The sequence below is a fragment of the Nicotiana tabacum genome, chromosome 18 (genome assembly GCF_000715075.1).
Source record: "Nicotiana tabacum cultivar K326 chromosome 18, ASM71507v2, whole genome shotgun sequence".
Classification (NCBI taxonomy): Eukaryota; Viridiplantae; Streptophyta; class Magnoliopsida; order Solanales; family Solanaceae; genus Nicotiana; species Nicotiana tabacum.
Window position 1 is genome coordinate 15,455,637 of NC_134097.1, and position 23,323 is coordinate 15,478,959.

The 23,323-nt window shown below is 38.3% G+C and overlaps 1 protein-coding gene across 1 annotated transcript; it reads left to right on the forward strand.

The window, feature by feature from the left end:
• The first annotated feature begins 14,351 nt into the window (after nucleotides 1-14,351).
• On the forward strand, nucleotides 14,352-16,065 carry LOC107832686 (RING-H2 finger protein ATL43-like). Its single transcript, XM_016660551.2, is given in 2 exon segments — nucleotides 14,352-14,910; nucleotides 14,913-16,065. Coding segments are annotated over 2 exon segments (1,365 nt in total). The 5' UTR covers nucleotides 14,352-14,441; the 3' UTR covers nucleotides 15,809-16,065.
• The last annotated feature ends 7,258 nt before the right edge of the window (nucleotides 16,066-23,323 follow it).

Here is a 23,323-nt window from a genome sequence, read left to right on the forward strand (position 1 = left end):
AATTTGACTTATGATGTGGAGCCGGTGGCCATTTTGGACAGGCAGGTTCGAAAGTTGAGGTCAAAGAACATAGCTTCAGTGAAAGTACAATGGAGAGGACATCCAGTCGGAGAAGCTACTTGGGAAACTGAGCAGGAAATGAGGAGAAAATATCCACACCAATTTGAGGCTCCAGGTATAATTTTAAACCCGTTCGAGAACGAACGTTTGTTTAAGAGGAGGGGAATGTAACGACTCGGTCGGTCGTTTTGAGTATTACAGCCTCATTCCCTCATTTACTACTCAATTTATACTTTACAATTGTTATGTGACTTGTCGTGGTAATTGGTTCGGGTCTGGTGAGGTTTTGGAATGAATTGAAATACTTAGTTCCAAAGTTTAAAGCTTAAGTTGAAATAGTTGACCGCATGATGACTTATGTGAAAACAACCTCAAAATAGAGTTTTGATGATTCCAATAGCTCCGTATGGTGATTTTGGACTTAGAAGCGTGTCCAGAAAACTATTTGGAAGCCCATAGTTAAATTCGGCTTTAAATGACGAAAATATGAATTTTGAGTTTGGAAGTTTGATCGGGTAGTTGACTTTTTGATTTCAGGGTCGGAATCCAGTTCTGAAAATTTTCCTAGGTCCGTTATGTCATTTTTGTCTTGTGTGCAAAATTTGAGGTCAATCAGACTTGATTTGATAGGTTTCGGCATCGAATGTAGAAGTTGAAATTTCTTAGTTTCATTAAGCTTGAATTGGGGTATGATTCGTGGTTTTAGCGTTGTTTGATATGATTTGAGGTTTCGACTAAGTTCGTATGATGTTTTAGGACTTGTTGGTATGTTTGGTTGAGGTCCCGGGGGCCTCGGGTGAGTTCTGGGATGGTTTTGGATCTTTACTTCATGTTTTGCTACTGCTGTTAGTGGTTTTGGTATTGTTCTTCGTGAACACAAAGGGACTTACGCCTTCGCAAAGAAGGGATTTTGGACTGGGCCATTTTGTGCTTCGTGTTTCCGACTGAGGGCACGCGTTCGCGAAGGTTCGAGGGGCAAGGCTACGCGTTCGCGAGGGGAGCCTCGCGTTCGCGAAAGGGAAAGACGGTCTGGGGGAGTTTGGTTTCGCGTTCGCGATTGAGTAGCCTGGTGAAGTATCGCGTTTGAGAGGCCAGGCTCGCGTTCGCGAAGAAGATTTTGGGTCCCGAGTTTGTTAAGCTTCGCGAACGCGAGGGAAGTGTCGCGTTCGCGAAGAAGAAAAAGCCCGGGTAGAGAGTTTACAGGAGATTTTTAAGAAAAATAATGGGGTAAGTGTTCTTAACTCAATTTTGGTCAAATTACCCGAATCTATTGTTATTTTTAGCATTTAATTGGTGATTTGAGTTGGAAAATTTTGAAAACCCTCTTGGTTAAATTCGAGGATTTGAGGGCCGAATTGAATAATTTTGGTATGGTTGGACTCGTGGTTGAATGAGCGTTCATATTTTGTAACTTTTATCGGGTTCCGAGACGTTTTTGAGTGCAATTTCGGATTTTGTTGGAAAATTAGTATTTTCATATGGAATTAATTCCTATAATTTATGTTGACTGAATCGAATTAATTGTGACTAGATTCGAGGCGTTCGGGATTCGCGAGGCAAAGGAATAACATAATAAAGAATTACATGGTTTGAGGTAAGTAACTTTTCTAAACTTGGTTCTAAAGGTATGAATCCCTGAATTTTGTGTTATGTCAATTATTTGGAGGTGGCGCACACGCTAGGTGACGGGCGTGTAGGCGTGTACCGTAGAAATTGTGACTAAATTGATCCGTAGAATTGCACAATTAAATAAATGTCATTATCCACATATTCTCCACGTGTTAGAGAAATTGAGTTGAGACTCATATTGAAGATCATGTTCAGGCTATGTGCCGATATTTTTGGGACCCACATTGGTCGTGTTACTGTGGAATAACTTGTTAAATTATAATTGCGTACTCAGTCATATCTATTATTTATATATCATATCTCAATCTCTGTTGTCATTCATTGATACATCATATCATCATGTCGGGTTGATTTTCATATCATTGAGAGATCGAGAGACCGGAGATTTTGAGTAATATTTATGGGATCAGGCTGCACGCCGCACCATATTTTATTTATTTATGCCTGGATCTGACTTACTATAGTGCTTGGGCTGAAGGAGCCCCTCCGGAGTCTGCATCCCCTGCAGTAAGCGTAATTTATTTATATTAGGGATGAAGTTCCCTAGGCATGGAGTTGCCTTATTTATTTATATTAGGGATAAAGTTCCCTAGGCATGAAGTTGCCTTATTTATTTATATTTGGGATGGAGTTCCCTAGGCATAGAGTTATCTTATTTTACTTATACTTGGGATGGAGTTCCCTGGGCTAGATTGGCCTTATACAGTACTGAGTGACTGATTATCAGTTGATACATATATATCTGGGATGGAGTTCCCTCGGCTGGATTGGCCATATACAGTACTGAGTGATTGAGTATTCTGAGAGTGTGAGTACACGAGGTTTCCATTGTGGTACACCACATACAACATATATTTTGGAATGTATATATAGAGATGTCATATTCCTCATATCATGGAGAGTTTAACTATTTTACTTGTACTGAGTTTAACTGTTGAACTGGAAAGCATGCCTACATTTCTGTATTGTTATTTCTGTACTAGACTGTACCTATTGAGCTTGTCACTACTTTCAACCCATAGGTTAGTCTTGTTACTTATTGAGTTGGTTGTACTCATACTACACCTTGTACATCGTGTGCAGATCCAGGTACTTCCGGATACGGTGATTGTCAAATTTGAGGATTTATCTGTTGGAGACTATCAAGGTAGTTGCTTGGTGTCCGCAGACCTTGACTCTCTTTCCTTTCAGTATTGTACTGTTCTATATTTTTAGATAGTGTTCTTATCAGTCAGACTTTCTTACTATTTAGAAGCTCATGTACTCAGTGACACTGGATTTTGGATGTGTATTTTATATCAGTATGTGTGGGATTTTTCTATTAAATTTATAAAAAAAATTCAAACTTAAAAGAAATTGTGGCTTGTTGAGGTTGTCGGCTTGCCTATTATTGATATAGGCGCCATCACGACATGCAAATTTTTTGTCGTGAGAAGTTGGTATCATAGCGTAGGTTACATAGGTCTCACGAGTCATGAGCAGGTTTAATAGAGTCTTGCGGATCGGTATGGAGACGTCTGCACTACCAGTCTAGCCGGTTGCAGCTGCTCAGGCCTAAGTGGGTCTTATTATGAATGACGAGGAGCAGAAGAGATTAGAGAGGTTTGGGAGACTCCATCCTCCAACTTTCAGTGGAACTGAGTCAGAGGATGCTCAGGATTTCTTGGACAGATACCAGCGGATGCTTCGTACAGGGGGTATTCTGGAGACTAATGGGGTCTCATTTACTACTTTTTAGCTAACCGGAGCAGCCTTTAGAAAATAAGAGACTTATGAGAGGAGCAGACCAGTGGGTGCAGTGCCACTATCATGGCATGAGTTCTCTATATTTTTTCTGGAGAAGTTTGTGCCACAGACTCGCAGAGAGGAATTACGCAGGCAGTTCGAGTATTTACATCAGGAGGACTTGTCCGTGACTCAATATGAGATGCGGTTTTCAGAATTGGTTCTCCATGTAGTTTGGTTGGTTCCCCCTGAGAGGGAGAAGATCATGAGGTTCATTAATGGCATCAACCATCAGTTTCGTTTTGTTATGACTCTGGGGAATGTAACAGGTGCTAAATTCGATGAGGTGTTTGATAGTGCTTGACGGCTAGAGATCGTCCGTACTCCGTAGCGTGAGGAGAGAGAGGCCAAGAGGTCTCATGGTTCGGGTAATTCCAGCAGTGTTATTTCTGGAGGACAGTCCTATCACAGTAGGGGTCGACCTTATAAGCCCGCTTAGATGGCTCGTTCAGCTCATCGTGGCGCATCAGCTAGCCATGGTTCATGCAGTGCTCGACAGAGTCAGTCTTCTCTTAGTGCCCTACCAACTCAGAGTTCATCTTGTGCACCATCAGTTTAGGGTTCATTTGTACCAGGTTCTTCTGGTAGTTATTCTGGTTCTTGAGGTCCACCTCAGTACGTGCCGCCATTGTTCGAGAAGAGGTGTTTCGAGTGTGGAGATTTGGGTCATTTGAAGTGGAATTGTCCACGCCTTTCGGGAGGTCCAGCTTGGTAGAGGAGTTAGGCTGCGTCTCCCGCACCAGTTAATTCACCACCCACCCAGCTAGCATAGGGTGGGGCACAGACAGCTAGAGGTCGCCCTAGAGGGGGAGGTCGATCAGGTGGAGGTCAGGCCCAATTCTATGCTATTCCTGCCAGGCTAGATGTTGTTGCTTCAGATGTAGTGATCACAGGTATTATCTCAGTGTGCCATATGGAAGCTTCTATATTATTTGACCTTGGTTCCACATATTCATATCTTTCATCATATTTTGTATGTTATCTGGATATGCCCCGTGAGTCCTTAGTTTCACCTGTTCGTGTATCTACGCCGGTGGGCGATACTATTATTGGGAATGTGTGTATCGGTCGTGTGTGGTAATTATTGGGGGACTGGAGACTAGAGTGGATCTCTTATTGCTTAGTATGGTTGATTTCGATGTAATCTTGGGTATGGATTGGTTGTCTCCATGTCATGCTATTCTGTACTGTCACGCAAAAATAGTGATGTTGGCGATACTGGGATTGCCAAAGGTCGAGTGGAAAGGTTCTCTAAATTATGTTCCCAGCTGGGTAATTTCTTATTTGAAGGCCCAATGGATGGTTGTGAAGAGGTGTTTTTCATATTTGGCCTTTGCGAGAGATGTTGATGCAGACACTCCTACTATTGATTTTGTACCGATAGTGCGGGATTTTTCGGATGTATTTCCTGCAGACTTGCCGGGTATGCCACCCGACAGGGATATTAATTTCGGTATTGACTTGGTACCGGGCACTCAGCCCTTTTCTATTCCTCCGTATCGTATGTCACCAGCTGAATTGAAAGAGCAACTTCAGGAACTTCTTGATAAGGGGTTTATTAGGCCTGGTATGTCGCCTTGGGGTGCACCAGTTCTATTTGTGAAAAGGAAAAATGATACTATGAGAATATGCATCGACTACAGGCAGTTGAACAACGTTACAATCAAGAACAAGTATCCTTTACCACGTATTGATGATTTATTTGACCAGTTTCATGCAGCGAGGCTATTCTCCAAAATTGATTTGAGATCTGGGTATCACCAGTTGAAAATTCGAGATTCTGATATTCTAAAGACGATATTCAGGAACCGTTATGGTCACTATGAATTTCTCGTGATGTCTTTTGAGCTGACCAACGCCCAGCAACAGTTATGCACTTGATGAATATTGTAGTCCAACCATATCTTGATTCATTTATCGTAGTATTTATTGATGATATTCTGGTGTACTCACGTAGCCATGAGGAGCATGCACGACACTTGGGTATTGTATTATAGAGGCTGAGAGAGGAGAGACTTTATGCCAAATTCTCTAAGTGTGAGTTCTGGCTTAGTTCGGTGGCATTCTTGGGATACATAGTGTCCAGTGAAGGAATTAAGGTGGATCTGAAGAAAATAGAGGCAGTTCAGAGTTGTCCCAAGCCATTTTCAGCTACTGAGATTTGGAGTTTTCTCGGCTTAGACGGTTATTATCGTCGCTTTGTAGAGGGCTCCTCGTCTATTGCGACGTCTATGACTAAATTGACCCAGAAAGGTGCTCCATTCAGGTGGTTTGATGAGTTTTAAGAGAGCTTCCAGAAGCTCAAAACCGCCTTAACCACATCTCCAGTTCTAGTTTTGCCTTCAGTTTCAGGCTTTTAAACAGTGTATTGTGATGCTTCTCGGATTGGTATTGGGTTTGCCTTCATGCAGGAGGGTAGAGTGATTGGTTATGCCTCGCGTCAGTTGAAGCCACATGAAAAGAACTACCTTGTTCATGATTTAGAATTGGCAGTCATTGTTCATGCATTAAAGATTTGGAGGCACTATCTCTACGGTGTGTTTTGTAAGGTACTTACAAATCATCGGAGTCCTCAACACTTATTCAAACAAAAAGATCTAAATTTGAGGCAGCGGGGATGGTTGGAGTTGTTAAAGGACTATGATATTACTATTCTGTATCATCCCGGGAAGGCCAATATGGTGGTCGTCGCCTTGAGTAGAAAGGCAGTGAGTACGGGTAGCCTGGCATTCATTCCTGTTGGTGAGAGGCCTTATGCAGTTGATGTTCAAGCCTTGGCCAACCAGTTTGTGAGATTATATATTTCGGAGCCAAGTCGAGTTCTAGCTTGTGTGGTTTCATGGTCTTCCTTATATGACCACATCAGAGAGCGCCAGTATGAGGATCCCCATTTGCTTGTCCTGAAGGACATAGTTAAGCATGGTGATGCCAAAGATGTTACTATTGGAGATGATGGGATGTTGAGGATGCAGGTTCGTATTTGTCTGCCAAATATAGATGGGCTGCGTGAATTGATTCTTGAAGAAGCCCACAGTTTGTGGTATTCCATTCATCTGGGTGCCGCTAAGATGTACCAAGACTTGAGGCAACACTATTGGTGGATAAGAATAAAGAAAGATATAGTGGGGGTTTGTATCTTGGTGTTTATATTGTCAGTAGGTGAAGTACGAGCATCAGAGACCGGGCGTGTTACTTCAGAGGCTTGAAATTCCGGAATGAAAGTGGGAGCGTATTACTATGGACTTCGTAGTTGGACTCCCACGGACTTTAAGGAAGTTTTGATGCTGTTTAGGTAATTGTTAATAGGTTGACCAAGTCCGTGCATTTTATTCCAGTTGGTACTACTTATTCTTTGGAGCGGTTGGCTGAGATTTATATCCGCGAGATTGTTCGCCTACACGGTATGCCAGCGTCCATCATTTCAAATCGGGGCAAGTAGTTTACATCACAGTTTTGAAAAGCAGTGGAGCGAGAATTAGGTACACAAGTTTAGTTGAGTACAACATTTCACCCTCACATGGACGGACAGTCCGAGCGCACTATTCAGATATTGGAAGATATGATACGTGTTTGTGTTATAGATTTTGGTGCCACTTGCATATTTTTCTTACAATAACAGCTACCAATCGAGCATTCAGATGGCTCCGTATGAGACTTTATATGGGAGACGGTGTCGGTCTCCGATGGGTTAGTTTGAGCCAGGTGAGGCTAGGCTATTGGGTACTGGTCTAGTTCAGGATGATTTGGAAAAGGTTAAATTGATTCAGGAACGACTTCGCATAGCGCAGTCTAGACAGAAGAGTTATGCCGACCGGAAGGTTCGCGATATTTCTTACATGGTAGGAGAGAAGGTACTACTCTGAGTTTCGCCTATGAAGGGTGTTTTGAGATTCAGGAAGAAGGCAAGTTGAGTCCTAGGTATATTGGGCCTTTTGAAGTACTTAAAAAGATTGGAGAGGTGGCTTATGAACTTGCATTGCCGCCTAGTTTATCGGGTGTTCATCCAGTATTTCACGTATCTATGCTCCGGAAGTATGTTGGAGATCCGTCTCATGTTTTGGATTTCAGTACAGTGTAGTTGGATGGTAATTTGACTTATGATGTGGAGCCGGTGGCCATTTTGGACCGGCAGGTTCAAAAGTTGAGGTCAAAGAATATAGCTTCAGTGAAAGTATAGTGGAGAGGCCAGCCAGTCAGAGAAGCTACTTTGGAGACTGAGCGGGAGATGCAGAGCAAATATCCACACCAATTTGAGGCTCCAGGTATAATTTTAAACCCGTTCGAGGACGAATGTTTGTTTAAGAGGGGAGAATGTAACAACCTGATCGGTCATTTTGAGTATTACAGCCCTGTTCCCCCATTTACTGCTAATTTATGCTTTACAATTGTTACGTGACTTGCCAGGGTAATTAGTTCGGGTCCGGTGAGGTTGTGGAATGAATTGGAACACTTAGTTTCAAAGTTTAAAGCTTAAGTTAAAATAGTTGACCGCATATTGACTTATGTGAAAACAACACTGGAATAGAGTTTTGATGATTCCAATAGCTCCGTATGGTGATTTTGGACTTAGGAGCGTGTCCAAAAAAATTATTCGGAAGCATGTAGCTAAATTAGGCTTGAAATGACGAAAATATGAAGTTTAAGTTTAGAAGTTTTACCGGGGAGTTAACTTTTTGATATCGAGGTCGGAATCCAGTTATGAAAATTTTTTTAGGTCCGTTATGTCATTTATAACTTGTGTACAAAATTTGAGGTCAATCAGACTTGATTTGATAGGTTTCGGCATCGAATGTAGAAGTTGAAAATTCTTCGTTTCATTAAGCTTGAATTGGGGTATGATTCGTTATTTTAGCGTTGTTTGATGTGATTTGAGATTTCGACTAAGTTCGTATGATATTTTAGGACTTGTTGGTATGTTTGGTTGAGGACCCGGGGGCTTCGGGTGAGTTCCGGGATGGTTTTGGATCATTACATCATGTTTTGCTACTGCTGTTGCTGGTTTTGTTATTGTTCTTCGCAAACGTGAAGGGACTCACGCGTTCGCGAAGAACGAATTTTGGACTGGGCCATTTTGTGCTTCGCGTTCCCGACTGAGAGCACGCGTTCGTGAAGGTTCGAGGGGAAAGGCTACGCGTTCGCGAGAAGAGCCCCGCGTTCGCGAAAGGGAAAGCCAGTCTGGGGGAGTTTGGTCTTCGCGTTTGCGGTGGAGAGGACGCGTTTGCGATTGAGCAGCCTGGTGAAGCATCGCGTTCGAGAGGCCAGGCTCGTGTTCGCAAAGAAGAGTTTGGGTCCCGAGTTTGTTAAGCTTCGCGAACGTGAGGGAAGTGCCGCGTTCGCGAAGAAGAAAAGCCTGGGCAGAGAGTTTAAGTTCTGAAAATGGAACTTCGTCTCATTTTCCATTTTTACCAATTTGAAGCTCGGGGAGAGGCGATTTTCGAGAGATTTTTAAGAAAAAAAGCTGGATAAGTGTTCTTAACTCAATTTTGGTCAAATTACCCGAATCTATTGCTATTTTTAGCATTTAATTTATGAGTTACGTTGAAAAAGTTTGAAAACCCTCTTGGTTAAATTTGAAGATTTGAGGGCTGAATTGTTATCGGAATTTAATAATTTTAGTATGGTTGGACTCGTGGTTGAATGGGCGTTTATATTTTATAACTTTTGTCGGGTTCCGAGATATTTTTGAATGTAATTTTGGATTTTGTTTAAAAATTTATATTTTCATATGGAATTAATTCCTATAATTTATGTTGACTGAACCGAATTAATTGTGACTAGATTCGAGGCGTTCGGGATTCGCGAGGCAAGGGCATAATGGAATAAAGAATTACACGGTTTGAGGTAAGTAACATTTCTAAACTTGGTTCTCAAAGTATGAATTCCTGAATTTTGTGTTATATCAATTGTTTGGGGGTGACACACACGTTAGGTGACGGGTATATGGGCGTGCACTATAGAAGTTGTGACTAAATTAATTTCGTGGAGTTGCACAATTAAATAAATATCATTATCCACATATCCTCCACGTGTTAGAGAAATTGAGATGAAACTCATATTGAAGATCATGTTCAGGCTACGTGCTAATGTTTTTGGGATCCACATGGGCCGTGTTATTGTGGAATTACTTGTTTAAATTGTAATTGTGTACTCAGTCATATCCATCATTTGCATATCATATTTCAGTCTCTGTTGTCATTCATTGATACATCATATCATCATGTCGGGTTGATTTTCATATCATTGAGAGATCGAGAGACCGGAGATTTTGAGTAATATTTATGGGATCAGGCTGCACGCCGCACCATATTTTATTTATTTATGCCTGGATCTGACTTACTATAGTGCTTGGGCTGAAGGAGCCCCTCCGGAGTCTGCATCCCCCGCAGTAAGCGTAATTTATTTATATTAGGGATGAAGTTCCCTAGGCATGGAGTTGCCTTATTTATTTATATTAGGGATAAAGTTTCCTAGGCATGAAGTTGCCTTATTTATTTATATTTGGGATGGAGTTCCCTAGGCATAGAGTTATCTTATTTTACTTATACTTGGGATGGAGTTCCCTGGGCTAGATTGGCCTTATACAGTACTGAGTGACTGATTATCAGTTGATACATATATATCTGGGATGGAGTTCCCTCGGCTGGATTGGCCATATACAGTACTGAGTGATTGAGTATTCTGAGAGTGTGAGTACACGAGGTTTCCATTGTGGTACATCACATACAACATATATTTTGGCATGTAGATATAAAGATGTCATATTCCTCATATCATGGAAAATTTATCTATTTTACCTGTACTGAGTTTAATTGTTGAGCTGGAAAGCATGCCTACATTTTCTGTACTGTTATTTTTGTACTAGACTGTATCTGTTGAGCTCGTCACTACTTTCAGCCCAAAGGTTAGTCTTGTTACTTATTGAGTTGGTTGTACTCATACTACACCCTGCACATCGTATGCAGATCCAGGTACTTCCGGATATGGCGATTGCCAGATTTGAGGATTTATCTGTTGGAGACTATCAAGGCAGCTGCTTGGCGTCCGCAGACCCTGACTCTCTTTCCTTTCAGTATTGTACTGTTCTATATTTTCAGACAGTGTTCTTATCAGTCAAACTTTGTTACTATTTAGATGCTCATGTAGTGAGTGACACCGAATTTTGGGTGTGTATTTTATATCAGTATGTGTGAGATTTTTCTATTAAATTTATATATTATGTTTTCAAACTTAAAAGAAATTATGGCTTATTTAGGTTGTCGGCTTGCCTAGTATTGAGATATGCGCCAGCACGATATGCGAATTTTGGGTCGTGGCAACTCTAAAGCGGGAAAGAAAGTCAGTTAACTACATATTGATTAAAAAAAATCATTATAGATTTTAATGATATTTAATATCTGATACAATAAAATTAATATTCAAATGAATGAAGTACTATACTTCCATGGACAAATGTATTTCCTTTCTCTTTTATGTTACCTCTTCTTCTATTTCCTTATTAAAAGGTAGGTACCGTTTACATTTGTAAGCACATGATCAGGAACAATAATTATTGAACTTATAACTATTATATATTAAGAACAAAAGAAAATTATTTGATTTTTTCACCTAAATGAATGAACAATACTTCTGCAAATCCTATGGTGAGGATTACACGGAATGAATAGTATGAGCTTGTAAAATTATTTGCATCTAATTTCTCATTTCTCTAGGAAATCAAAAGGTTTTAGCTTCGTTGGTCAACTTTATATGTATGGTAAAATTATGTTTAGACTCTTCATAACTTCTTCTCATTCAACTAACCAAAATTATGTTGGTTATATGAAGCAACATAAATGATAATATTGTAACGCCCTTTAATTTAGTATTATCATTCTAATAACCTTTTAGATTACTAACCCATCAAATTCCTCATGTTTTGTTAAAAACGAGGAGATATGAATTAATAATGATTCATTGTAGTTTATCATTTTGGTCGACATAAATTACACAATTATAATAAATATTGAAAACGTAGGGGGGGGGGGGAATATTTAAGTGAAGGTAAATGGTTTTTCAATTTTATTGAATGTCTATTGACATATTTGTATAAAAATAATTTTGAAGTAATGTGTGGTTGAAGGGCAGTACTGTCACTTAATTTTTGATGGATACATTTATAAATTAACTTTTAACTTTGGGACTTCCCACTTATAATATAGTATGATAATGATTAAGGCATGTGTTTGATCTTTCAACTTCATTGTGCTATGGTCTGAGAATAATAATAGAGCAGGTCTAACATTTTACTTTATTTAGCAACTACGAGAAGAATCTCGAGGAAGATGAGTTCATAGAGCTAGCTACAATTGCCAAGTATGATTTTCTCAATTGCATGACAATAACTAAGTTTGATTACCTTAGGTTTATGTTAACCAAATTCGTTTGGTTTGAGATTTTTGTGGTTTCCTCTAAATTATCTTTTGCAGGTCTAATTTTTTGCTTTAAAGTATACACAGTTTATAATATAAAAAGTTAACCGCTTCATCCTTTTTTGAAGTAAAATAAAAATAAAAATAGAAAGATGAATTAATCGAGGTTATTTTTGATTGTCATATTTTTTTTACTTTGGGTAAATTGAAATAATCATTTTCAATATAAAGAAAAAGTATGCCAATATATTAGATATTACTTTACCATCCTTCAAGAGAGACCAATGTGCAAGGATGCTTACCTTTTGTACTTTTGTTTTTATTTTTATGGTTCAAATAAATATATATGTGATTAAAATTAATTATTTTAGGTTATAAATTTTGTAATTATTACAACAATAAAAGAGAGTGGTCATAAGAGATGTATTGAGGTGCTAGCCTTCAATGTTCTTCATTAAATTTATCAAGTTTGAAAATTTCCTATGATAAAAAATTGGGAAGAAATAAGCATGGGCAACACGAGATCAGTTTATTCTTCAACCTGGCAAAATGAAAACCTTGTCGACAATCATCCTAACTAATTATTTGAGAGGAAATATTGTAACAAATATTTGTTACCATAAAATTTATGAAAAGGAATTCACACAAGACATCTTAATAAAGTAATAAATATTGTTTCATGTTCTTAAAATTGTGCAACCTTGAGCATTTAAGCTTGCATTACGAGGGTGTTTAATTTCCTCATAGGCCATAGAAGGGCAAAATTATTTCTGTGAACAATATGATACAAGTTAAGTATTAACTCATTAAACTCAAATAAATACATAATTCATACATCGACATTACAATAAGGTGTTTGATGATTTTTGTGGGGCAATGTATTTTAATGTTAACGAGTGATCAGAATAGGATCACCATTTATCATTGCAAGAACTTATACTCTTTTTTTATTTTCAAATTCAAACACATTTTTTAACAATATTATGTGATTGCTTAAATTTTTTTGGTTATTGTTATGGAAGACACGTGCTACGCGCGTGGCCAAAAATCAGTTCATCATTAAGCACCAAACACGGATTCAGAGTTTTAAAATAGTGAATGAAAATTATCGGGCGGTGAAACAGAACATGATACCGTAAACTTTCAAACAATGATAAAAGCTAGGACTTTGATTGCGTGTCTTCAAAAACGAGTCAACGACTTATAACTTATAAGCACTAACTTGATTAAAAAAAACCTACCAGAGTAATAGCAAATCAAGTCTTCATAGGACATTTGTCATTGTTTATGGACTCGAACCTAGGTGATTTATTCACAACTAGGATGAAAGATGAAAGTTTTATCCTTAGTAAATTTGTTTGAAGTGCAATAATTAACAAGAAGAAGAAGAAAAAACTCAATATAATCCCATAAAGTATGATTTGGAGAGGGTAAAGTATAAGCAGATCTTACTCCTACGTCCTACCATGTGAAACTAGAATGACTATTTTTGATAGACCACGGACTCAAGAATGAATCTGTTTGCAATATTTAAATTAATTTTTTTAAGTACCACAAGGTTAAATCGATTTTTTTAAATTTATTTTAAATTCAATTTATTCGTCTATGTTTATAAAAAAACAAACCAACCATGTGTCACAAGTATAGTTAGTACACAGTGCTTCAGTTACGGTATTGTGTTGTGGTTCTTGTTTCCCCTTTCCCTTCTCATTCTTTTCCCATAATCATATTCATTAATCAATCAACATCTTATCTTTCCCCTTTTTCTTCTCTTTTCATCTATTTACTGCACAATCATGTGGCCATTAACATTAATTTATTCACAAACAAACAATACTAACACAGTTTGTACATAACCAATTATTCTTCATTCCTTTCCTATTAGTAAATCCAAAGCTTCTTTCTTCTTGTTCTTGTTTTCTTTATTTAATACAAAACAATTTAATGTGCCTTTGTCTCCCCCCCACCCCTCCTTCAACCTACCTTCCCTCAATTCCTGCCCCTTATGTCCCATTTCAAGTTATACATTTTCCTTTTTTTTTGGTAAAGTATTCCACTTAACAATACTTTAAAATCTCTCTTTGTCTTTTCTTTGTTGTTTCTTTCTCTTAGTGGGCGTTTGGATGTAAGAATTGTGAAATTTGAAATAAGTGGGGAAAAAAATTAAAGTTAAAAATGATATTTGAAATTAGAGTTATGTTTGGACATAAAATAATATTTGAAGGTATTTTTATATTTTTGTGAGTTTTTTGAAGTAAAAATTCTGAAAATAGTTTTTTGGAGTTTTTCAAATTATAAAATTTTGAAATTCAATTTCAAGTGAAATTTGAAATCTTCGTGATCAAACGTTGATTTCTGAAAAAATTAAAAAATATTTTTAAAAAAAGTGAATTTTTTTTATGGCCAAACGGACCCTTATATTCATTCTCTTTTTCACTAAAACCTCATCTCCTAAAACCCACTATATATTAAAACAATTCTTGAAAATCAAATCAAAATCATAATTTTTTTTCTTTCCTTTTTAATTATTGCATTCTTCTTCAGAGAGAAGAGCCAGAGATGGGCATAATTTTCAATGTTCATTTTCTTTTGCCTTCTCTCTGGCTCTTCTTCTTCTTCTTGAACACTGCTCAAACTAATACCTATGCACAAATTGCTCAAACCCCATTTTCTTCTACACCATTTTTAACAACCCCACCACCCCTTCTATCACCCCCACCACTCCCATATAGATCTAGAGAATCACCATTTAGACCAAGCATAGCAGTAGTTGTAGGAATTCTCACAACAATTTTTTCCATCACATTTTTATTACTCTTATATGCAAAACATTGTAAGAGGGGCCCATTCGGAACCACCACCACCACTGCCGCCTACGGCGGAGGGGGAGTTCCGCCGCGGTCAAGCTTTCGGAAAAACTCTGGCATTGACCGTACGGTGATTGAATCATTACCCGTTTTTAGATTCGGGTCTCTTAGGGGGCCTAAAGCAGAAGCTTTAGAATGCGCTGTTTGCTTGAACAGATTCGAAACAGTGAAATCCTACGGTTATTACCCAAATGCAAACACGCATTTCACGTTGAGTGTGTGGATACTTGGCTTGACGCACATTCCACGTGTCCTCTTTGTCGTTACCAAGTTGACCCCGAAGATATTCTTCTTATCTCACATGAAAATAATGGTCCCCAATTAGAGAGAAAATCTTTTTCAAATTCCACGTCATCATCGCCGGCGAAAGAAAAACAGAGGATTTATTCGTCGGGAAGACACTCATCGGCCGGAGAAAGAGGAAGTTCGTCGTTGCAGATAATAGTGGAAACTCCAAAAGAGGAAAACGGTGGAACGGCGTCGTTTTTAAATAAAAGAATGTCGTTGGACAGTTGGAATTTTTACAAGAAAAAATGTAAGTCCACTAACTCAATATCATCAGCGAGAAAAGATGCGTTGTTACTGCCGGCGCCGGAAAAAAATAACCGCCGTATAGATGCGGCGAAAGCGGCGGAGGATGTAGCGGAGCAAAGGCGGCTGGAACACCGGATAATAATTTCTGGTGATGAGTCAGAAGACAGGTCAGCAAGTGGGGCCCAATATAGGTGGAGTGACGTGGAGGCTTGTGATATGTTGTTTTTGCGGTCGGAGATGATATTAAGCGAGAGCCGTAGATATTCAGGGTCGAGAAAATGGACGGCCGAGATTGAAAGGAGAAATTGTATTAATAGCGGGAGTGGCAGAGATGTAATAAATGAGAGAAGCGTGTCGGAAATGACAGGTATGAGTAGGTTTAGGAGTAATGAAGAGGAAAGAGGAAGACAATTAGATAGACAAAGACAAAGAAGAGGAGCAGTAACGAGGTGGTTGGATTGGATTTCACAATCACAATCTTTGCCTTTGCCAGCTGCAGCTTCTTCTACTTCTTCTCCAACTTGACATATAGTTGTAAGTTTTTTGAGGCATATTTTATGAAACAGACAAAAGAAATGATGATGGCCATATTTGTAATAGTTTAGTGTACTTTAGTTTGTAGTTTGATGATACATTGATTTTATAGTAGAAAGTGAAAAGTGGTTGTAGTAAAAGTTGTAACACAAGTTTTGAACTTTTTTGGATTTTCACTTGGATAAAAGTGTGACTTATAGGTTACGGGTTCATGGAATTAGTCACTGATATTTGTATTAGGATAAACTGTTACATTATACTCTTGGAATGCGATTTTTTTCCGTACCCTACGTAAATACGGAATGTTTCGTGCAAGGGGATGGAAAAGGGGTAGGGGTGGATGAGTATCATTTTGAAATGTGACAATTATCAAAATTTATGTGGTGGCATATCTTGGTATTGCCATTCAATGATAGACACTACAGAGTGTCAACATTCAATGCTAGATAGAGGCAAATGTATGATTTAGATCAATAGACGAGTATAGGATTATATAATCCCGTAAAGTTTAAGTGTGCATGAATATTCTATACAAGGACAAGAAATTTTATGTATTATTCCTAAATATTACCCCCTCGCTATCTTTAGAAAGTTACAAAGTACATGAAAATGTCCTCCTTATTCTTTTCATCGTCAATGAGCTAGAACTTAGTGTCAGCTTATTATAAGGTAGCCTGATGCACAAAGTATCTTGTATTCACGTAGAGTTCGGAAAAAGGCCGCACATCTAGAAGTGTGATGTAGACAATCTACCATAATGTAAATATTAGTGACTGTTTCCACGATTCGAACGCTCGACTTATAAATTGTATAGAAACAATTTTACTGTTGTTTCAAGTTTCCACTCAAAGTGCCAGCATACTACATTCACCTTAATTGATGTTAGATTATCAAAATACCTGTATCAATTACTGTCGTATTTGTAAAACAACCAACCTCCAAATTTCATCACAAAAGAAGTCTTTCGAAACAATAGGACTCCACTAGATGTAGTGGTAGCTTTGGGAACATTTAAATCAAATCCATAAATACATTAGATGCATTTTTACATACACATCTATCACTTGCTTAATTATTATTAATTTATCTTCACTTTAGTGATCATTTAACCATATAATTTAATCTAAAGACTGAATGTGAATGTCGTAAAGAATGGATAAGTTTTTTTTTTCAATAATAATAAGACATAAGGAGAACATTTTAATTCGCTGAATAATATAATGGGGGTGTTAGCAAGTCATTCTTGGTTTCTTTTTAACGATTTATACTGCATGAAAGTTAATGTAATCCGTACAATAGGTAAGTAGAGGGGTGGATGAGTATCATCTTGAGATGTGACAACTCCAAAAAGCTGATATTTGAAGTTATTTTAAACAGTAGAAAGTTACCAAAGTGATCACATATCGTACTGGTGATATTCAATGCTAGACAAAAATGGGTAACTAGAAAGTTGAGTTCGGAAAGAAAGTGTGGTTCTTTTGGACTCACGCAACACAAATAGATAAAAAAAAAATTAAATATCATTTTGTATATATAATCGCGCTATATCTTAGCGTCACTTTTGTCCGTTAAAGTATAGCGCAGTGAATTACTGCGCTATATTTGAACTCAAAAAGGGCGGGAGGTATAACACACATATAGGACGCGCTATAGTATAGCGCCCTGTATACATGCGCTATACCTACTTAAAAAAGCGGGCCTCCATCTTTCCCGATCAGAAAACCAGTGCACTCCCCCCAAAACCCATTCCAGCGGTCCCCCCCATTTTTAAAGCAAAAAACCCCCATTGGAGCCCACCCGTCCCGTAAAAAATGTATCTTCTTCGTATTGTAGCAAACTAACACCGGATCTAAGGCGTTATCGTGTAGTGGATTGCTTGTTTCGGCCCAAAAATCATCAAATCTTCACCTTTAAATTTTTTTTAAATTGAGGTATTCCGACTTACTTTTTGGTAAAACTCATGTATAAAAAATGCATATTAGTTATTTTTTTTTTACTGTGGTCTATGTTTTTCGTGATTGTCTTGTGATTTAATTAATTTGTTATTTTTTATCCGGATTAGATTATTTATGTGCTAAAAAATTAGTAAAATAGATAAATTGTTATTTTATGAATAATTAATGTTATTTGGATTTTATTATTGTACTTATATTAATATGTGACTTTATTATTGTTTAGTATCCTTTAGTGTTATATTTTGCCCGTAATTGTAATGTAGTGCCCTTTAGCGTAGTAAAACTGATAATAAATTTTAGCTAATGACAGTTGACTTTGTTCATGTCCATTTAGAGTAGTGTTACTTTAGTGGAAAAATGTTGAAAAGTAACATATGAAATATTAATATAAAAACTTTATCAACTTAAGTATCTGTTATATGAATAATTACTAAATTATCTTTGTAGTTATTGAAATTAATCATTTAACTATCTGTTAACCCCAAAAATATCTGAAAAAAGATGATAGTTCAAACACAAACTCTCTCAAATTTTAGTCAACAAATGTAAGAAAATAATATAAAAAATAATAATATTTGTCAAACTAAGTATTTTTATATGAATACTTATTTATTATATCATGTATAGTTATAAAAATTAGATTTTTAATTCTATTATACCCAAAAATAGCTGAGTAAGAAAAAAATATATAAAATAATAAACTAACATATTCTATTATACCTAAAAATAGCCGAGTAAGAAACAAACATACAAAATAATAAACTAACATATAAAATAAGAAACAAACATGTAAAATAATAAACTAACATATAAAATAATAAACTAACATATAAAATAATGTAATAAACTAACATATAATATAGTAAAAATATCTTTTAAATATTAATATATAAGATATTGTAATATGTTTAATATAAAAGATATTGCAATATGTTTAAAGATATTAAGCAATTAAAAAAAATACTTTAATTAATATTGTTTAATTTGCAGACCTTGTCATAGAGGTTCCCCCTGTGCATCCCGGACCTGCATCTCGAGAGCTACTGTTGCTACAGGGCAACCATAGGTCTTCATACATTTGGGATGGGCAGTGTCTGTGCTAGACATTGCGTCCCAGACGTATAGACGATATGTGGGTGTTTATTAGGGACCATCCACTCCATCCCCGTATAGTTAGACGCCTTCAGGATACGGGTTTCTACAAGATCATAGAGATCGGCCGGTAGCAGTTTGACTGGGCGTTGATCACGGCTATGATAGAGCGGTGGCGACCGGAGACACACACATTTCATCTACCCATCGGCGAGGCTACCATCACGCTTGAGGACGTGGATGTTCTTTTTGGGCTGCCGGATGATGGATTACATGTAGCTTACTCGCATGCTCTAAGAGATTACAGGGGAGTGGATTACCTGCATATGTTGCAGCGACTTACCGGTTTTCAATTAGTGGAGCTGACTGCATTAAGTGGGGCCAGTCGATTGCATATGACGCCCGTCCGGCAGCATCTGGCGGCGATGGAGGCAGAGATTACGGATGATTCACCACCGGAGGATATCGACCGGCACACGAGATTGATGCTGATGTTTGGTGGTGTACTGTTCCCGAATACTTCGGGAAACCTAGTCAGTTTGAGATTTCTACATCATCTAAAGTGGCTAGATGATTTACCTGGTTACAACTGGGGTGCAGCTATTCTAGGTTACCTGTATAAGCAGATGTGCCGGGCGTGCATGAGAACCTAGAGAGACGTCGCCGGATTTTTACCATTGCTGCAGGTGAAAACATAGTCAATTATTTTTATGATTATAACATGCATAGTAAAAAAAATACCTTAAATTGTACGTCCATAATCTATATTAGGTTTGGTCCTGGGAGCAGTTCCAGCCACCTCTACCACCGATCGCTCCGGATGCATCACCTCCACCATTTCTCCCTTTAGCTTGGAGGTGGGCTAATATGCGAGGCTACAGATGTGAGGTCGAGGCTCGACATTATCTCCCCTATTACAGGGGTTTGTTGGATTTGCTTGAAGGCACGCAAGTACATATATACTTAAGTTTACTTGACCTGGCTTTATATGTGTTGCGTTTACTCACAATTCTTGTGTTTAATAAATAGTTCGTATGGAGGCCATACATCGACGCGCTCATAGCTGATTTGCCCGATTATTGCTTTCGCGATCGAGCTATGTGGAGCTCTTTTGTCCCACTGATATGTATCGATATAGTCGAGCATCATGCCACCAAGCGAGTCCTTCTCCAGTTTGGTCGACCGCAGCTTGTACCTATTCCGTCCACTTGACTTAAGACACATTAACCCGCGGGATGATCGTTACAGGGTTGACCAGACATACTTGGCCTGGCTAGAGGCCCAGATTGAGGTTTGGGACCATAGGTATGACCTGATTCCGTCATACCCTCCACCTAAGCGTACGGATGGCGAGCACGAGTATATGGGTTGGTATCACAGCGTTACCCGACTTCTTATCGGGAATCCCGTTCATCGCGCTGGTGGTCGATACATTCCATATGCCGGGAGGCATGAGGCACTGATATGTTATTTGTTATACTTATAACGTTACATTATCCTTCCGTAATTAATATTTTACATGTTATGCAGGCTATTGGCTTACATAAGTTCTACTAGTTGGGACTACAGATGATGCAGCATACCGGTGAGGGAGCGGCAACTTTGCACGTGTTTGGCCGTCGGGTTACTGATCTTGCTACCGAGACATTAAGACGTGCCCGAAATGATGAGAGCTTAGGATACGAGGTTGCTTATGTGCCGCCAGAGAAGTATCATCATGAGCCACCAGTAGATCCTGAACGTGGTAGACATGGCAGGCGTGGCCAGAAAGGAAGGGGTGTTCCACGAGGTCGTGGTGGTCGGCAAGGATGGGGTCCCCAGCAAGGGGGCGTTGAGGCACCCGTGGAGGATATTAAAGATGATCAGCCGGGTGAACACCCTGAGCCATATGATGCTCCTCATGATATGCCGTCATTCAGCTTTCAGCTGTTGCCTAGGACTTCGCAGGTGACCCTGTTAGCTCCATTGTTGATCACAGGTACAACCATTACACGAGAGGAGTGGGATCGGTATTTTTCTGATCCTCAGAGCCATCGATGGTTGCTGATGATCGTCTGACATGAGAGGTGCATAGTGGGCGACGACTGAGTTATGGCTCATCACCAAGGGATGCTGAGGATCTTTCATATACTTCATCTACTCCAGTGCACCTCGATGTTCTGATAGAGCATTGTGGTGCTACTCAGGCGCATGTTTGTTTGTATTACTATTATTTCTATTTGTTTTTATCTCATTGATTATTTAGTAATATCTAAAGTGTTTTTTTTTTAAAGAGATCTTCAGCGCCCGTCACGGAGGGCACATTGTGCGATACTAACATGCCGGAGACGGATGATTTTATTCAGGAGCCTGCTGAGACCATGGTATGACCATTAAATATTTTTTTTTGCTAACACGTACGTTAGTAATTGATATTTCATATACTAAAATATCTTATTATTCTGTAGGTTACTGTTGGCCCGACGGCCGCTTCTACCAAGTCTGCCAGCCTTACCGATGATCATGCTGCAGTGCATCCTCCGATAAAGAGGCGACGTGATGAGGATGATCCCGATAGCGTAGCCGGGCGGGATGGGATGTGCCTCAGGCCAACCAATGCTTTGAAGCATACAGGATGTGGGACACATTGAAATTTATTATTATTTGTATATATAACATTAAATATATAATAGCAACATTATTTATGTTTTACGGGTTATTTATTAGTTTAACACTAGAACACAAAAAAATGATAGCTTAACATAAATTTAAATTCGTCACCAATTAAAGATAATACATGACACGTATAATATAAAATTAAAATACTACACTCAACGCATCCATGTGTTTGTTTAGTCACTATCGCTCATTATTCTGTGCTTCAACCACTTAAATTTCTCTTCCAACCTAATTTTTTCTTCTTCTGCCTCTTTTAGTTTCTCCTTCACTACCGCAAGTTGTTTTTGTAGTTTCACGATCTGGAGTTTGTATTCATTGGTCAGATTCCAAAAGTTTAACAAACATGATTTGTAGTATTCTTGATTAATGGGTTCATCATACCATTCTTCAAAACCATATTGATTTTCGTCCTACCAATGGAAGAATAACACAAGACTATTAATTAACATGTTATATAAAAAGTATTTGACCAACATGGCTTCAAAATCGCATGTTTGCCAAAGTAACACCTTGGTACGTAATTGCGTCCAGACATGTCGTAATACTCGAAAATAAAAAATTAATGGAAAGTTTTTCTATTCGTTTCGTTACGACGCAAATAATAACTAAAATGCGTGAGATTTTTATAGGCTACTAAGAGTGATTTTAGGTTACATAACGCATATTGGTGAGGCGCTATGTTTCGCGTGATAATGATTCTTTAGGGTACAAGTTGGTCCAGCTTTTTCAGGTCGACAAGTTTTTTAGATCGATAACTTTTTCAGGTCGACATGATAATACACATGACTCATATTGGTGAGGTGCGATATTTCGCATGGTAATGATTCTTTCGGGTACAAGTGGGTCCAGCTTTTTAGGCCAATAGCTTTTTCAGGTCGACATGACAATACACATAACGCATATTGGTGAGGCACTATGGTTCGTGTGATAATGATTCTATCAGGTACAAGTGAGTCCAGCTTTTTCAGGTCGACAACAATTTCAGCACGACATGACAATACACTTAACGCATATTGGTGATGCACTACGTTTAATATACAAGTTCGTGAAACTTAGTTCTTCTTAAGTTGAACCAAGAGATCAGTATTCAAATACCATTTCAGAAATGCCACTAACATTTAATAAGTGGTTTAAGAAGAGTCAAAAAGGTGAAGGTAGTTCAAAAGATCCACATGGAGCACGTCATAACACAATCGATCCCTACCTTGAAACAAATATGCTAGGTTGCTATACTGATTTGGTTGATGATAAATGGTATGGTGTTCTGCGTCCCTTAGAAAATAAGCCTATCAATATACACACTGATCTCAAAGTTGCAGGGCACGTTATTGAGGGCGAAACGCATTCTACAAAGCCTGAAGGTATGCGAATTTGGGGAGAAAAACTACAATGGGTTCCCCTTTACTCAAAACGATGTGATTATGAAGTACTATGTCACTGGAATGGGCTTGTTGTCCCACAAGCACTGTCTGCAACCTTCTAAACAAACACATACAAAGATGAACCAGAAATGATTCAACATTTGATGAAGGAGATTCTAGAGATGGAAAAGGCTCTAGCTGTTCATCTTGCAATGGGTGATCTTAACTACCTGGAAGGAACGAAGGATTAGTACTGGATTTATTAGAAAATAAAAAATTGCATAGAGACAATGATTATCCTGTTTTCCCAACAGTTGTCGAGTGGGAGGGACTAACTAAGTTTCTACCATAGACGCTGGACGTATGAGTCACATATTGTTGTAGAAATCAAGCAAGTGATCTTATTGAAGATAACGATAAAATACGAGAAATGTGTGTCA